At 33.8% G+C, this 19,284-nt stretch overlaps 1 protein-coding gene across 2 annotated transcripts in view; it reads left to right on the top strand.

Annotated features, from left to right (window-relative positions):
- LOC114729134 (uncharacterized) overlaps positions 1-17,392 on the top strand; it is a 71,179-nt gene extending 53,787 nt beyond the window's left edge. The window contains exons 2-3 of one of the 2 annotated variants that reach the window (XM_028916101.1): positions 14,113-14,133; positions 16,798-17,392. In XM_028916101.1, coding sequence (XP_028771934.1) covers positions 14,113-14,133; positions 16,798-17,016 — 240 coding nt within the window. In that variant the 3' untranslated portion in view covers positions 17,017-17,392. Of the gene's footprint in view, positions 1-14,112; positions 14,134-16,735 lie in introns of those variants that run through there. The other variant, XM_028916102.1, reaches the window with a different exon arrangement.
- The last annotated feature ends 1,892 nt before the right edge of the window (positions 17,393-19,284 follow it).

A 19,284-nucleotide genomic window follows, 5' to 3' on the forward strand; every position in this document is an offset into this window, starting at 1 on the left:
CTAAGAGGCAAGAAGTATATTTTCATATGCTACTAAGAACATTCTAAGGGGTATGTCTTCATTGGTGAAAATAACAACAGCTCAGTTATTGAGATGATCTCTAGAGACGCCACATTCTTAGAGACAGAATTTCCTAGCAAAAAGAGTATTGATTGCACTGTATCTCTGTATGAGAATAATGATCATGAGGAAGCAACAAACATTCCTCAGTCCACTGATTTGAGTAGGAGGGTTGAGATATTTTTACCACTAGAAAACCTCACCCAGACACCAGCGCAGGAAGAGAATCCTGCACAAGAAACCCCACTTTGGAGAAATAAGAGGGACAAAACCCCTCAAAGACATTTCTTGGTCGAGGGGGTAGCTCTCATCATCAGCCCAAAAGATGACAAGGAAGATCCTGAAAGTATCCAAGAGGCACTGACGGGACCTGCTAAAGAAAAATGGCAAAGTGCCATGTAAAAGGAAATGGATTTAATGAAATCCGCCCAAGTATAGGAGTTAGTTGATATACTCCTAGCCGAAAGGTTATTAAGAACCAATGGGTTCTGAAATACAAAAGAAAGGTTGATGGGTCGATCATAAACCCAAAGCACGCTTGGTGGCAAAAGGGTATACACAACAGGAAGGGGTTGATTATGAGGATACCTTTTCATTTGTGGTATGTTTTAACTCAATCAGAATGATCTTGGCTTTAGTTGTGAGTTTAGACTGAGAACTACATCAGATTGATGTAAAAACTACTTTTCTAAATAGGGAACTGGATGACGAGATCTACATGAAGCAACTAGAAGGCTTCAAGGAAAAGGGTAAAGAGGAGAAAGTTTGTAAGCTCCTAGTGTCTATTTATGGGCTGAAATAATCATCTAGATAGTGGTATTTGAAATTCCATAAAGTGGTAACCTTGTTCAACTTTGAAATGATCGAAGAAGATCATTGCATATATATAAAGTTGTTGGGGAAAGACTTTGTTATCTTATCCTTGTATGTCGATGACATATTGCTAGCTGGATCAAGTTTAAAAGCAGTTAAAGTAATCAAAGATTGGTTATCTTTGAATTTTGAAATGAAAGACATGGGTGAGGCAGAATATATCTTGGGAGTCAAGATAAGAAGGGATCGTTTGAGAAGGTTATTATTTTTATCTCGAAAGACATACATAACAAAAGTCGTTGAATAGTTCAACATGAGAGACTGTAAACCCATGGATATCCATTTTATTAAGGGACATAACCTAACTAAGAATATATACCCTACAAAAGAATCTGATATAGAGCGTATGAAAAGAGTCCTATACTCAAGCGCAGTTAGCAGTTTGATGTACGTAATGCCATGTACAAGACCAGATATATGCTTTGCAGTTAGACTTGTGAGTCGTTTCTGATTAAACTCGGGTATGAAACACTGGGAAGTCATTAAGAGAATCATGAGGTATTTGAAGGGAACCATAGTCTACGAGTTATGCTATGACGGTAACAAGCTATACTTGGAAGGATTCTTCGATGCTAATTAGGTAGGAGATCTTGATGAGCGCCACTCTACTTCAGGATATGCATTCCTCCTAAGCAACGGAGCAATTTCCAAGAGAAATAAAAAAATAGACATGCGCGTCTTTATCTTCCACGGAAGCAAAATATGTGGCATGTTCTGTTATTATTCAAGAAGCTGTACGGCTCAAAAGGTTCTTGGAGTGATTACCAGTGAACGACGTGAACAAGGGACCAGTTCTCATACACTGTGATAACTAAGCAGTAATAGCTTATGCTAAGGACCCAAAATATCATAGTAGGACTAAACATATAGATATCAAATATCATTTTGTAAGAGATATGATTGCTAAGAAGCAAGTCACTGTTTAATACCTTTCTACTCAAAAGATGTTAGCTGATCTCCTTACAAAGCCTATAGCTAGAGACCTTTTTATTAAACATGTAAAGGCTATGGGCATACATAGAACTTGATGTATTGAATTTTTTTACTCAATAAAGTTATGTACTTCCTTTTTCAAATCATTCAATGACATACAATACTTGTAGTGTCGTACAATATAAGGTTGACTCTCACACACAAGTAACTGCCTTCAACCATTCACGAGGAACAGAGAAGATGAGATATTACATAATCTCTAGCCATATAGCAAGAGCCATAAAATGCTTAGGAAGTATCATCGTACATATGTTGCCTCAAGTGAGCTTGAGATAAGGCTTATATATGAAATAGGTCGAATCATGAACATCTGTACAGTTCATAGAGCTTGTGGCCAGATAAAGAACTCATCTTGAAGGACGTCATTATATGTCAAGCACAAAGTTTTGGTTTGGGCACTAAGTGCTCCTAGAACTAAAGTCTGCATGAAGCTGACAAAGAAAAACAACACACGCTTTTAATAGATTAAGATGAACATTGTGACATGTAATTCATACTGCATATACTTCTATCAACCGCAACTGGGATATGAGTAGGAAGATCCCTGATCTCACTTCATTGTGAGTCCCTAAAAGGAACAAACCTCTCATGGTACCCTTAAGACTTAGACAATGTCATGAAGGGATAACCTAGCGCCTACTACCTTAGCTTGCATCCTAACCGGCGAAATGCCAGGAAAACGATGAAGTTATACCTGAATGATGACTAGTCAGAAGGAAGATTAACCCTGAATTACACAATCATGTTGGTATCTATGACATGTCCCTCGTAAGTATTTTGAGTGGCTTACAAGTGTGGATGCTACGCATATAAGTGGGTGATTTGAGTTAAATAAACCTGACTCGAGAGGGATTGGATATGTCACAAGAAAAGTGTCAAGGTAAATCTAGGGCATTTGAGGCAACATCCAAACATACCTGAGATGTGCTTGTGCATTGGCTCTGCCTCAGGAGTTTATAGTTAACAAGCATCCAAAGTAGAAGACATCATGCCTATGCAGTCACAGCATACCAAGTATGAAATGAGAAGGAGAATTTCACGATGGTTGACCCATTAAGTGCAAGTGGGAGATGTTGGACATTAGGCCTGAGTCTGCCCTTGATGGGCCGAACCACTTGATCCAAGAGAGGAGAATCTCTTTGATCAAGAAAATCAATCATATATCAAAAGTAATAAATGATGATTGGGGAATATTCAATCAAGCATTAAGGACTTGATTGATTGGAGAGAAATGAATTGGACATTAATTGTTGATTGTTGAATCAGAATATTATCCATAATAAATAAGGAAGATTGTACCTTCTTAAAATAAGGGTCACCTAGGCCCTATAAATAGGAGGTGCCTCCACCTATTTCTCTTCATCACAATCGTTGAGTTTTTCAGTGTTCTCTTCTCCTCTCTTTGGTGCATCTGCTATGTCATTCTTATCAAGACTCTAGTAGTTAAGATACTGTGTGAGCTATCAGTATCAAGACCTGAAACTGACCCGATACACTTCTCTCACCTCCCTCTATGTATTTCTATTATTTCCTTTATGAAATTAGGTGAACTTCAAAATTCACATGGAAGTGATATGGTACACATTTAATTCAAGCAAACTTGTACTGTCACAACATTGAGTCCACTAAAGCGCATCTACCTATCTATATTAATTTTGAGGAAAATCCGAGACCATGCTTATCTACTTATTCTTTATCACAAGAAGTGCAAGTATAGCCAGCAATCAATCTCTTTTATTCAACAACATAAGGGGATTTAAACGCCAACAAGATGAAGATTTACCCTCCGACTTTGTGATAGAAATTTAAGATCCTACTATTTTCTTCCATGCTAATGAAGGCTCCGGAAGCTGCCTTGGGAAATCTTCTCACGGAGCTATGAAACTCTTAAGTTGGAATCATAGTGGTTTAAAGAAGACCACAACAGTTCAACATTGCAAGCAACTTTTGATTCAACCCAAGGTAGACTTTGTATACCTTTTTGAAACAAAAATTGCTTTCAATATTGCTTGCAACTCTCTTTGAAAGATGGGCTTTAGTTGTTTTTTGGCACTAGCGATGTTAGAGGAGGAGGAACTGTTGTTGCTTGGATCTCTATTGATATCTCAGATTTATTTCCCCCTCTTCTGTCATGTTTGGTTCTCAATAGTGAGAATTTTCCTTTTCACTATATTACCTTGTCTATGGTCCCCCTAATTGCCAATCATAAACATGTCTTCTAGAATCAGATTTGACACTCTAATCTTTCCATCTTTTTGCCCTCAAATCCTTTCCTGAACTGACAAAACAGGTTTCTATGGCTCCTTAGCCAACATTGAAAACTTTAAGAATTGCTTAGAGGAAGCTAATTTGTTGGCTATATCCTAGAAAGGAGTAGCTTTTACATGGACAAATAATAGGGAAGGTTCTACTAACATACTAGAAAGGATTGATTTATTTGCTTTAGTTACAAAAATTTCTATCTTCGGTAGTGTAACATCCCAGATTTTAAGCCTAGAAATACCAAAACTAGCCTAAAATGGGTAGGCTATCAAACTTGTTATGACAGGAGTTTCAAAAGTTTCTTGGAAGGATGAGACGATTCTCAGTGACTAAATCATAAAGTAAGAGTTTTCTAGAACCACAAGACAGGTAAGTTAGAGACTCTAATGAAGTCTTCAGGACTTGAGGATGGGAAATAGAGATGATTAAGGGCCAAAGGTTGTGTTGGAAACCTCAGTAAGATGATTCTTGAGGCCAAACCTAACCAGGAACCTAATCGTAAATTCAGAAAGTTTCAGGCAGGAAAGAACAGTGATGGAAATTATGCCTGAAAATTCTAGAAAAATTCTAGAAAAATCCAAAAAAATAGGAAATGAGATTCTGAGACCTATATGAGGAAAAAAATAATAAAAATACTCATTGAGCAAATTGATGAAATTCAAAGGATTTTGGCTAATTATGAATATTAGCCGAAATTAAATTATTTAAAATACAAGGAGGTCTTGGATAATTAGAGATAAATAGGAAGTGAATGCTTGAGGAATTATTACACGTTTTAAAAATGATTTCATCCTAAAAAGCGAAGAGATTGACTTTAACAGAATTTAAAGCTTATTTATATACTATCTAGGAAAAGTCAAAATAAACCGTTTATAGGTTGACTTTTTACCTGAGAAAAATTAGATAAATTGCCTGTGATGAAAAGGTCGTATTGGTACCCAGAGATAGATTTTCAGAGTCATGGATCGATAGAAAGAACTCAGTCAAGTTACTTTGAAATAAATACTATTAAATGTTTTAATGAAAGAACAAAGGAAAGAGCATCCCTCCCTCTATATGCATGTTGTATAATACCATGTGAAGTTATTTGTGATAGAAAAAGTGTGTCAGGACATGTTCCAGGATTACTGGGTAAGTTAGGACCTAAAAAGGTACCTGATATAGTATAAAATTGTAAAATAAGTGGAGGAATAGTCAAGAGTGAGAGGGGCATGAATTTCTCCCTATCTTAATGCAAAAATGATAAGAAGGACATGGACGGAATAATACAAATTGTTGAGGGCCATGTCTGGAAGAAATAGAATTACGTACTTAAAATATTATGTTTTATTGGCTTAGGATTTGTATACTTTGCAAGAGACTTGAATGGATGACAAGAGATCAAGCCACATGACCCTTGTAATTTCAAGCAACTTTAAGGGCAAAATAGAACATTCAAACCAAAATTTTCTCTATACATACCCCTTTCTCTCTCCCATTTGTGTGTTTGGATGGCCAAGAGAGGAAGAGCAAGTGAAGCACGAAATTATCAAGTGAAAAAAGGAGAAGAAGAAGAGCATAAAGTCCTAGGAAAATCCAAACTTCAAGACAAGATAAGGTTATAGTTTTTGATGTAGTTTAATTTACTCCATGTCTTGTAAAGCTTGGTTGTGGTTTTTATTGAGTTTTGGAAGCATTAAAACCTAAGGGAAGGTACTGTCCAAATATGTTTAAGTTATGAAAAAGATTGATTGATGTTAGATTAATGATTAAGAGGAGGAAAAGAGAAGTAATCAAATGGTTTTGTGATGAAATTGGAAAGAATCCAACTTCCCCTAACTTCATGAGAATTTTGTCTAGACTTAGGGATGATGTTAGGGTTGGAATTTGATGATTTTGATGTTTCTTATGTGTTTAGAATGAAAAATTATGTGAGGCAAAGGTGAGAAAGCAAGTTTGGAAGTATTAGAATTGAAAATGAAATTTTGAACCTTAAGCCTTATATGTCTCGGCCAAGACTATTCAAGAGGAAAGGAGTTTGATTTTGATAATTTTGAGCTTGGAAAGGGATTGTACATGCAAAATGATGGGGAAATAGTATGTGGAATTAATTTTAGAAAGATTAAAAATCGAGCTCAAAAGTTAGAAGTCAATGTGGTTTAAAGAAAGCAAAGTGTTAATATTAATGGTAATCATGGCTCTAATGAGTGAATGACATTGTGCGCTAATATATTTAGGGCTATGTGACACTAAAGAAGAGAAATATAAAGTTTGAGCAAGCAACCTAAATGGTTAGAAGCAAAAAGAGCAAGAGGGAGCAAAAAGGAAAGCTTAAAGACACAAGATAGTGAACTTGCCCTTATTATGTGGTTGATATGTATGCTTGAGTATTGATGTTGCTTGATGATTCTCAAAATATGAAAGATTGAATGTTGCTCTATTTCTTGTATCTTCCATGGCCATGTGTGAATGAAACATTAAGCATTAAAACATGTCATTTCATAAGCATGAAAGCATAAGACGAAGCATGTCATCCCCTTAGCATTTTTCATGTATACATATAGGTAATGTTTACTACTAAGATTCTCCTGAATCTCATCTTTCTTAACGAACCCTAATAGATGTTAATGAGCAAGCAAAAGGATGCATAAAGTAAAAACAAAGAAAAGAAGAAAAGAATTGAGGAAATATATTATATTACATTATGTAACTTCTATGTCAATGTATATATGGATAGTGCTAATGATATTATGTAAAGTTAAATAACGATGATGACAAAGATGATGAATGTTAGAATGATTGCATGCAATGAAATAAATGAATATGAATTATTAATGTAAGTAAGGGGTTTAAATTATCTCCAAACAAGTCATGAAATTGTGACAGTGTGAAAGTGAGACAAATGATAGAATCTAACCATGAAATTTGTTCTTAAAGTAAATATCCTGAGCTTTAAAACAAGTGATAGATCACTTAAAATGGATATATGTGCTAAGAGTTATAATTACTCAAAGTTAGGACAGAGAAACTAGAAAGTACAGTTTTTCCAAATAAACAGTAAACTTCCATATATTAATTGTATGAATTGACAAGGGTTAAGTCCATATTTATATATTTTTTTACTGTAGAGAATTAAAAGACTTTTAAATAAAGACTTGAATCACCTCAATACAATTTTTCTATAATTAGTTATAGATTTTTCTAAATTGGATGAAAAATCTAAAATTTACCAGTGAATAGTAACCTGAGAAACAATTTCAAAATTTCAATCTATGGGTTCATTTCATAATCCGCTTGAACTATAATGCTTCTAGGCGTGTACTAAAGGGGGTAAATGGAAGGATGTTTGAGGTAGTTACTTCTTTGTCTATTGCTGCATCTGACCATTGTCCTATTATTTTGTTAACTGACTGCTTATTTTGAAAACAACAAGCCAAAAATATTTGAAAATTATTGGTTTCGTTTGGAGGAAACAACCAAAATTATTAAAGATAGCTGGTCTCAATTGGTTTTGCGATCTCCAATGTTTCAAGTTCATAGTAAGCTTTTAAGAACCCTGCAAACTCTTTTCTTGTGGAATAAATCTTGAGTTGATAATTTACCCTTTAAAATCAACCAAACAGAAATTTTTTTCTTTGAAGTTTCCAATGAGATCAAGCTTGATGGGGCAACTTCTCCGAACACTTTAGCAGCATTTCATGAAGCTAAGCATACCCTTGAATTTCTTTATGATCGTGAGGCAAGTTTTTAGGTGCAAAGAGCAAAAATCAAATGCTATGTATGCTATGCAGAGGGAGAAGGGTATACAACTTATTTCCATGCTACTGTTAATAGAAGATCAGCTTTGAATTGTATTACCAAGTCTTCAGAGATTGGATGGCACTTTGAAACGGAACTCTCAAATATGGCTCTTTATTACTTCCAATATATTTTTCAAGTAGCAGATCAAGCTCCTCTTGATGAAGTTAGAACTGGTTTGAATTGTTTTCCTATTCCTTCCTTATCTTTTGATGAATCTCTTGAACTTATGAAGTCAATTACTTGCCAAGAAGTCAAGACAACTATTTTTGATCTACATAAAGACAGAGTGCATTAGGTATAGATGGATTTCATGCTCATTTCTACAAAAATATTGGGATATAGTTGGGGAACATACTTTAAATATGGTAAATCACTTTTGGCAAAGGAGAATCTTCTTAAAATTATCAATAAAACAATTGTTATTCTCATCTCCAAATTTGGTAGGCCACAAACATTTTAAGGACTTCAGACCTAGAAGTCTATGTACAGCGGCACATAAGATCATCTCATAGGTTCTTAGTAATCAGCTTAAAGCAATTCTTCCTATACTGCACCTCATTAATGTGTTTTTCTAAAAGAGAGGCTTATTTCAGATAGTATTGTACTAGCTACGAATATTTGAAATCAAATCCACATGTCCAAAGCTGGAAGAAAGAAGATAGCTGCCCTAAAGGTAGACTTTTCTAAAGCTTTTGATAAGCTGTCTTGGAACTTTATTGAAGTTGTCCTTCAGTTAATGAATTTTCCTACAAAATGGATTAACTTGATAAAGCAGTGCATATCTATTGTGCAATATCAAATCCAATTCACTGGGAAGCTTACTTTTACCATTTACCCAAATAGAGGAATTAGGCAAGGAGACGCTTTATTTTTATATCTTTATATTCTATCAAAAAGTATCCTCGTGTATGATTCATCATCTTGAGTCATCAAATCATTGGAAAGGTATCAAGGTTTGTAGAAATTCCTTACCAACTCTCACCTTCTTTATGCTGTTGACTAGTGTTCCCCTATGAATCTAGTTGCTATTAAGATGGTACTCAATATGCATGCCTTGTGGTCAAGACAGGATTGCAATAAATCTAAGTCATTTCTTATTTTTATTCCAAATGTGACACATACTATGAAGCTGAGCTATTCAAAGTTTCTTGGGTTTCATTTTGAATCTTCTTTGGGAAAGTATCTTAGCACTTGGGTTGATCTTGGTAAAAGTAAAGCTACCTTATATGATCAAGTTATTACTTCCATTGAGCGAAGAACTACTACTTGGAAAACTAGGCTCCTCTCACAAGCTTCTCAATTCACACTAATTAAATCTGTCTTAGTAGCAATGAATATTCATGTTCTTTCTTGTTTAAGCCTTCCTCATTATGTTTCCACTTACTAAATAAAAATGCTCTCTTTTAACCTATAGAAAAAGGAGGCTTAGGGCTTAGACCTACAAAAGTCATGAATCAGGGCTTTGCTAGCTAAAAAAATATGGAGGATTCTCATTGCTGAATCTCGCTCTCTTTTGGCTAGCACTTTAACGATTAAATATGTTGATATGAACTCTCCTTTGATCATTGAATTGCCTTATAATTCATCCTGAATTTGGAAAGGCATTGCTGAAAATACTTATCTCATATTAGACAATTTATCTTGGAAGGTAGGAAATGTTACTTCGATTCCTCTCAACCATCGAGTTTGATCAACCCCAAGTGAGTCTTTTCCGCATGGTGGCCGATCTGTTAATGCGTGTTCCTTCTTTTTAGAATTGTTTGTGTTGGAATACTGCCTTAATCTCATCATTCTATTCACACACACATAGAAGATAAAATTATTAAAATTCCTATCTCCATGCTGAATTTTCCTGATTATTTATCTTGGACTGGTAATGCCTCCGATATATATACAATTAAAGAAGGAACTAGAAAGTTAACCTGCTCTAACTCTTTGGATAATTGCAATGATAATGCTTTTTGGATATTCATTTTGAAAATCCCCCTTGCCATTTAAATACATTCTTCATTTTTGAAAAATGCTGCACAGTATGCTTCCTTCTAGTGATGTTCTTAACAAGCATCATTTGCCTATTAACATTTCCTCTTTGTTTGGATGCGATACCAATGACTCCCTTGACCATATTTTCTTTCACTGTCCATATACCTGAGCCTTATAGTTTGGATGTTTTTCTTTACGAATATCTGGTTTGGACTTTGAAGGCATAAAGCTTTGGGCCGGTTAATGACATTCTTTTGCAGTTATACCATAATAATCATTTTATTTGTGTTTAATGGGGACTATCTGGCATAAAAGAAACCAAGCTTTGCACCACGGTAAGATTGATGATCCTCAGGTGGTGATAAGAAAAATTAACGGCTCACTTGCCTTGACTTATATGGCTTTTAGAAAACCATCATGCTTTATCCCGACACATTGTAATCCTATTTTAATTTTTGAAGATGATTTGAGACATCTAGCATATTAGACCATCATCATCCGCAAGTTCAAGCATTTAAGAAAGCATTTTTGTCAATGTGTAATTTTTATCCAAAAATACTACTGAGCCTAGGTTACCATTCCTATCTAGTTGCCTTAAAGCTTCTGTGTTTTGGATTCGTAATTTTGATATAAGCAAGCTGGAAGAGCATCTTGATTTAAATATCATTTGGGTTAATTAAGTTTCTTTCACCATGGAGGCAGCTTATTTGACAGGAGATTCTAGCTCTTCTTTGCAATTTTAATGTTCTTCATTTTAGATTAATTTCTTCAATTACTTTCTAGTTAGGTTAATACAATTTTGGGTTAATATGAACTTTGGTTCTTAAGTTTTCCTTCATTTTGGTTTTGATCTCTCAAGTTTCAAATTATAGGTTTGGGTCCCTCAAGTTTCTTTTTATTTAAAAATTGGTCCCTATAATTCAATAAAAGTTTAGACCATTTTATCCCTTGAGAGATCAAAATCTATGGTTTGAAACTTGAGGGACTGAAAATAAAATAAGGACAAACTTAAAGGACTAAAAATTATGTTAACCCTATAATTTTTGGCCTCTTAAGTTTGCTCTTATTTTGGTTTTTGGTCTCTTAAGTTTAAAACCATAGATTTTGGTCCCTTAAGGTTTTTTCAGTTAAAATATTGATATCTATAATTCAATAAAAACTTAGACCATTTTGCCCTTTGATGGACCAAAACTTATGGTTTGAAACTTAAGGTACTAAAAACAAAATGAAGACAAATTTCAGGGGCCAAAGATCATATTAACTCTTTCTAATTTTATTATATCATTTCGCCTTTTCTTTTAAAAAAAGATATATATTTTTTAGAAATATAATAGCATTTAAAAAAATTCTTAGATGAAAGTAGTATTTTGATAACATAAGACTTACAAATTTATTATTTCTGTAAAAACTTTGATATAAAGAGTTTTAGGAACTAAATTTTTTTAATAAAAATAATGTTTTAAGGCTGTAAGAAAAGATTATGTTTGGTAGATGAATATATTTTTTTAGAAGGAATATGTTTTTTTAGCAGTGCAAATACATCTTCTTATTAAAAATTATCATATTTGAGACATTATAATGTATTAAATGTCAGCATTTTTTTTGTACTTCTCTTACTCTTTTTTACTAGGCACATGTATTATTTTAGTAGAGCCAATCCTACTTGACACACCTTTTTTGTAGAAAAAAGTTTAGGTGAGTTGGATTTTGGGAGCTCGTCAGAGCCAATTCATGCCTCCAAGCTTAGAGAGCGCTTACAAAGATACTTACAGATTTTCTACCGATGATACCTTTGTCGTTAAAGTACTCAATTAAATTAGGTCCCAAATAATTTGTAGTTTAAGATCAACCTAGGTCATTACTCCCAAAGAGCGAGTTATGGGTTTTTTTAAGTAAGAATGGAATTAATAAGTTTATTTACCTACTTGAAATAAGAAAAACCCTCAAGTTTAAAAATACTTAAATTATTAGAGAACTCATAATGGTATAAGGCCAGTTAATTAAATCATTAAAACCAATAACAATTTATTCAAATTAATTTGGAGGTTATGTTTAAAATTATCCAATTAAACAATTAGACAATTTACCAACTTAATTAAATAAGCAGGAGGCAGAAGAACTCAAATTTGCAATTCAAACCACATTGACAATTAAATTCATAATAAAAACTCAATTATAAATTCAATTAAGAATGTAAAGGTTCACAAATATAAAATCCAGCAAATATCTCAGGACAAATATAATTCAAGTATCAATCCAATCCAAGAATAAAAATAACAATCTAAAACTAAATTGTCTCAAAGCAACATAACTCAAATTATTTAAAATTAAATAATCTCAAAGTCATAAATTAAAAAGATAAATGAACCATACTTCCTTATGGTCGCCGAATGTTAGCCTAAGGCTCTAGCCTCCTCAATACTCCTTCCAAGTACCTTAAGCTGCCATCAAAACGCCTCCTGCTGTAAAGTTGTTAGATGCCATCGCCATCATTTGATGGAAGGTGATGATTATGTGCTGATAGGATGAGAGATGAAACTAATGTTGGCGCGTGCTCGTGAATAATGGAATAGTTATGAAGAAAGAGACTTGACAATGAATGGTGGAGGGGATTCGGTGGCGGCGTGATGATTAAGGGAGATAAGAACAATGAATCTAAATTTGTGCTGCCGAGAGATGGGAGCTAGGTTAATTTAATAGGGGAAGAAGGAATTTTTTTATCCAAAACTTAAGTTCATTAACAATTAATTAACTCACTTGATATTACCATTAGATTGTGATAGAATTCTAAAAAATAATCTTGCATCATTAGATTTTTTATATGCTTTTTCATGACCTATAAAAATTTAAGTGTATCAATAAATGTAAATTATATTCAAATATGATATAATCCATATCAAAATTAAATATTAGATATACCCCCAAATAAGGCAAGAAATTGGAAAAACTTTTCAAAAATTAATCTTTCTAAAAATATGAGAATTGTTTCCAAAAAATAGGAAATATTAATTTCAAGCTAAAATCACAAAATATTTATATTTTTAATCCAAAATCTCAATTTTTATGAAGAATCCTAAAATCAATTAATTAATGCTCTGACTACTTCTGGATCTGACCAACATCACACACCTGGCTGTAGTGGGTGAGTCTCCTAACAGGAATTTCTGCATATGCTGAGGGTCGAACTTGAGACCTCATTTAAGCGGTACCAAGCCGCTTACCACTTAAACCAACCCCCGTTGGTATTAGACCAACTCTTATTGATTATTTGACAATCTTAATTTTATTGATGAAATAGTGCAAAGGCCCGTCACTATAAGTCGGTGATCTTGTTGATGGGGCCGAATGCGTTGATCCAGCCTGGGGTTGTATCATGTTTGGTATTTTGGTCTGAGCCGTGTCTCTCTACAATAAAAACAATTTTAGAAGTGATTTTTTCTTCCCAAACATATCAACAATATCTGATACAATTAACTAATTGAGATGTAATTTTTTTTCTTTATAAGCACATGCATCTTCCCATTAGAAGTAATTCTGTTTGATTGGGATTTAGTTCTAATCCAATGCCAAAAGAAGAAGTTCTACGGACGAGGAATTTTTTTTATTTTTTTTAATTCAAAAGGACTCGAACTTCAAATTTGATTTAAAAGGTGTTGTGCTTCTTATCAATCATTTTATTACTTATTTATCTAATTTTAATTCAAATTACTTAAATCAGATTTCCTTTTTGTATCTCGTTTTTTTTTTTGAGAGAACTATAAAAGGCAGAAAGAAAACTGTGGTTGAAAACATAACACTTCATTATTATTAATGAGAAAAGGAAGACGTTAAAAATCCAAGATTTGTATCCAAGTACCGTTTTCTTTTAATTTGATGTTACAATTAATTTAAAATTAAATATTATAAATTTTGATTAGATAGCAAGGAAAAAAAACCAGACCGAATTGACTAATTCAATTGGAAAGCCAGTCAGTGATCTAGTCTAGTTTAAGCGTCGGACCGGCCAGGAATTGAAACAGTATCAACCCGGTCAAATTAGGATGAACCAATTTGAATGATTATGTTGCTATTTGTCCGATTTTTTCTTATTTAGCTCTCAATATCTTAATCATAATTTTGGTATCAATAATCATTAATTTTAGTTATTGAGAAATCGTAAAGATCAAAATTCTTAATATTATTGTACTTTGTTATTGTTACAATTAAACTATTGTTGTATTTCCTTGTATTTTGTTATTTGTGATTATTGTTGTGGTATTTTTTATTTTCAATTAAATTATATTATTTTAATATGACTAGTTTGACATGAGTTGACCCCATTTGACGTACTAACCCTTGAATCACTACCTCAACCGATTTAGTGTCTGGTCTGATTTTTTATTCCTTATTAAATAACAATAAGCAGCCCTAGCTACTATTGGGAAAGGAGCTCCGTACCTGTCCATTTTGTTTTGGTCCGCTTTTTATCTCAATTCTCAATTTGCAATTTGAAAGGTTTAAATTTTGTATTATATAAAATAATTTAATAAAGTATTTTTATTATTGTTTCAAATTACCATGGTAAAATTCAGTAGTTTAATTTTATTTGTTTTTTTTGGGAAAATTTAACATTTTATTCATAATTTTTATAAAATATGAAATTTAAACCATTCAATTGTAATCTTATGATTGAAATAAAAACTGAGAAAAAAAATGGAAGGAAAGAAAGCGAAGACATCCTTGTATAATAATAGTTTTTTCTTTTATCTACATACATCACACATAAGGCTAGTAAAACGGGCCAACCCGCGGGTTGCGGGTTGGCCCGTGGCGGGTTGCTAGTTATACGGGTCAGGCTCAAAATGCTCATTTTCTGGCGGTATGGTATTTTGCCAACCCTAACCCACCAGTTTTTTTTTTAATTTTTCTTATAAATAATCAAAAAATAAAAAAATAAAAAATGATTTAAATAATTCCAAGCATTTAAATAAAATTACAACACATTAAAACACAAACTATACGATTGTCTAAAGTCTAAACTTCAAAAATGATAAAAACACAAGTTCAAACATAAATTTTTCCAGTAAAATCAACATGCAACAATGAATAACCATTTTGATCTAATCATCTCTAATGGTGATGACATTTGAAGTTGGCTCAATGTTGATTTTGACAATAGTAGCCAGTAGGACTTCAGTTTTCTTGCCTTTCCAGAATTCCAATCCACCTCCTCTAGATATTTTAATATATTAAAAAAAATTAGGCGGGTTGAATCCGCCAACCTGCGGCAGGTTCGGCCTGTGACAGCGTGGGCTCATATTTTTCAGGTGGTGGCGGGTTGGCCTAACCCACCATTTTCGATGGGTTGGCGGGTCCGACCCGAGGGTCCAACCCACATTCTCGACTCTAATCACACACCCACTCACCCCTCCTCTTGGTGCCAATAAATCAAAAGGTTCTTGATATACAATTTAGCGCTTTCTTATTAAAAAATAATTAAATTTAGTTAGATATAAAAAATCATAATGTTTAAAATTAATATATTTAAATAAGATGAGATGGATAATAATAAATGATAGTTTTTAGACAGAAATCATAGTGTTTCATTATTTTTTACAAAAAATCCCATATTAACGATCATGATTCATTAAATTACAACATGGGTATTGTTATAAAATACAAAATTAATACGAGCTGCTCACACACAAGCAGCAACTAGAAACCAAATGGTTAAAAAGAAGTTAGCCAAAGACTTCATGGTTTAGTGGCATAAGATGCACTTCCCAATGGGTGAGGCTATGCGTTTCATTGAATGTTTTAAAAAGTTGGACTCCACATTAAAATGAAAAGACTAATGATTTATGGTTCTCATAATCCAATAAGTAATAAAATAATTATGTGCATTATATAATAATATACATTAGAAATAGATTCACAGTATATCTAACTGTCGGCATCATAACATCACAATACGTGAATTTTTCAATAAAATAACCATATGACTATAACTTGACTGAAAATATATTGGACTTTTTGGGAGGGTTAATTTTTTTTCAAAAAAATTAAGGTTTTTATTAATTCTTTTAGCATTTACAGTGATATCTAAAAGGCTGTCCAAATTTTTAAATCCGTTCCGATTCCCAGTTTAATTGTGTTTTGGTCTGGCCTAAGCCGGCTCAACCATGAAAATAATTTTTTGGTACAAATTGAGCCGTTATTGCGTCCAGTGACTGTTTGGTCCTTCCGATTCGTTGATTCGAGTCTTTTGTAGTAGAGGGTATGTGAATTTTCTTTCCCATCCAGAAAAAAAGGTTAAAAGAACTCAAAGGGGAAAAATTGCAAGTCAAAGAAGTGAAGAAAAAACATAAGGAATTTATCTTTTAGGAGTGACAGACACATTATTCACCAGCTAGGCCATTGCATGCCTATTAGCTGTGGAATCCAATTCTCTCACAAACGTGATCTGCAGATTCTTAACCTTCAAAGAGAGATTTTTTCAAAATGCCCTTTCAAATTTTCAATTGCTTGATTCTGCATAATCCAACAAGTCGTATCATTTCTTTCCTTTTGGCACGTTCCTATTGAAGCTAGCATCTGATTACGACCTCCACTCTCACAATTTCTTTCCAACAAAGCAAACCATAAACCAAACAAACAAACAACTAATATTCATCATCCCTCGCATTGATCTGTCTCTTTATTTAGTGGATGCTGATCTCATGCATCTCATTCCTTCCTTCCAAGTTTCAAACACAGAGACGTAACTTTAATCTCCTATATAGCTCACAACCACTACTGGCTCTGATATAATTCGTTCATTGACAAAAGAGATAGAGAGAGAAAGAAGAGAGAGAGAGAGCTTAAAAGGTGACATTAATGGCGGATTGGGGACCAGTGGTGATAGCAGTGGTTCTGTTCGTACTGCTAAGTCCAGGGCTTCTGTTTCAGTTACCAGGAAGAGGAAGAATTGTGGAGTTTGGGAGCATGCACACCAGTGGCGTCTCCATTTTAGTTCACGCAATTCTCTTCTTCGGCCTCATAACCATCTTCCTCATAGCCATTGGAGTTCACATCTATACGGGATAGATCTTTCGTTTCCTTTTCTTTCTCCGTTTTTTTTTGTTAAATGCAAACATCCAGTTATATGGGATGAATCTGCTGGGTGGGTTTTTCATTCTTCTATGGTGTTTGTTTGTGTTCTTTTGATTTGTTCTTTTTCCTGTTTAAATCAATTGTTTCAAACACGGTTCACTTGGGTCGGGTCGGGTCGGGTCTTTCGTTTCTCCCCTCTCTTACTGTGTATGACTGCAAAAATAGTACAAGTGCATGCGACGTCGTTACTTATGGGTTGGCCTCTGTTTTGTTTTCCGAATTCCGAGTGAAATTAGAAAGCCACTGTATAATATTCTAATTCAATTGAATCCAAGTGTTGGTAGCATGACCAACAATGATTGAGTTTAATTAAAAAAACTAGTCTCTTATAATATTAAAAAAATATATATTTAGCATTTAATAATATCTCAAACAAATCTAATAAAAAAAAACTTGACATAGTAAAGAAAAAAAAGTATTAGTAGTCTGACCTTACATGAAAGGAGGTTATATATAGGACTAGAAGGAATAATAAGGAACTGATCATATGATTTAGAAGGGTGATACACAGACATACCCTTTCATTCAAAAAGGGCAAAAACTAGATGGTTTACTATTTCATAACAAAATTAAAAAAAAGACAAACCAGAATTCAAATTCTTATATAAAAGATAAATTCGTATTTATGGTTGCCTCGAATAAAAATATCTCCAATAAAAAAAACTGTTTGCCCATAACAAAACAAAATAAAAATTGAAAAAGCCGAACGCCAAATCAAAGGTTAGCTGATGAAATACGTAACCTCAGAGTGGAAGTAACAGCGCAAAATGCTTTCGGTTGGGCAAGGACCCTTAGGTTTCTTTTCTTGCAAGTTTCTTCATTTAGTGATAGTGAAAATTACACTCAGTTCCACATAGCATAATTAATATCAAAAAGGTCCCTTGAAATTGCGAAATGATTCTGAAGTCCCCAGAGACTTGTGTGTAATTAATTCTAATTGTGAAATTACATAGTTACTCCTGTTAATTTGAATCTATTTACAACCTTAACAGTGGCTGTTAACAACCCGAGAAGAGGTGGTTAACAACCTCAACAACACTCCTGGCATTCCACAGAGTGGGTTGTCATGAGCACTGCCGAGGTTGTCAATCACGTCTTCTCGGGTTGTTAACAGCCACTGTTGAGATTGTAAACGAATTGTTGCAATAAAATTAGAACCTATTTACAACCTCAACAGTGGCTGTTAACAATCCGAGAAGAGGTGGTTAACAACCTCAACAACGCCCCTGGCATTCCACTGAGTGAGTTGTCGTAAACACTGCCGAGGTTGTCAATCACGTCTTCTCAGATTGTTAACAGCCACTGTTGAGATTGTAAACGAATTGCTGCAATAAAATTAACAGGGGTAAGTAGGTAATTTCACAATTAGAATTAATTACACACAGGTCCCTGGGGACTTCAGAATCATTTCGCGATTTTGAGGGACCTTTTTAATATTAAATGTGCTCTGTGGAACCTGAGTGTAATTTTCCCTTAGTGATATTACTTAATTTTTGAAAGCCACGTTCGGCTGGGCCACAATTGCAAATCTGAATCAACCAATCATGTGTATAAAACTCTCTTAGAACGTGTTTTTGTTACCATGTATAATTAAGTGCTGGCTTATCCATGATACCTACAACAAGTCTACATAATTAACATTGTTTAGGCCATTTGTTCATTTATACACAAAAAGATGGGAAAAAGACAGAAAAATGTACCTTTAACTTTAGAAGCCCAAAAACGTCCGCTGAATTCAAGAAATCCCATTTTGGTACCATGAGACCAAATTGGGATTATTATGTGAAAGGCAAAGACCAAATTTCCCTTCATTTTAAATATTATTTTTAAAATATCACAGCCCCTATTGGCCGGCCGATCACCTAACCTCCGACGGTGGCGGTCACCGAAGCTCCGGCGACCAGCCGACAATTGGTCACCGGAGCTCCGTCAGTCGGAATTTTTTTTAAAATTTTTTTTTACAACTTCAATATAACGGTTAACAACTTTTGTAATGCGATTAACAACTTCAGTATAGCAATTAACAACAGCTTTTCTGGGAAATTTAACAAACTCCGGCGACCGGAAACAATTTTTTTGAAAATTTTTACAACTTCAATATAACGGTTAACAACTTTTGTAATGCTATTAACAACTTCAATATAGCAATTAACAATAGCTTTTCTGGGAAATTCAACAAACTCCGGTGATCGGAAACAATTT

This window comes from Neltuma alba, unplaced genomic scaffold, assembly GCF_004799145.2.
Source record: "Neltuma alba isolate B1F8T4 unplaced genomic scaffold, ASM479914v2 tig00012607_pilon, whole genome shotgun sequence".
NCBI classification, from domain to species: Eukaryota; Viridiplantae; Streptophyta; class Magnoliopsida; order Fabales; family Fabaceae; genus Neltuma; species Neltuma alba.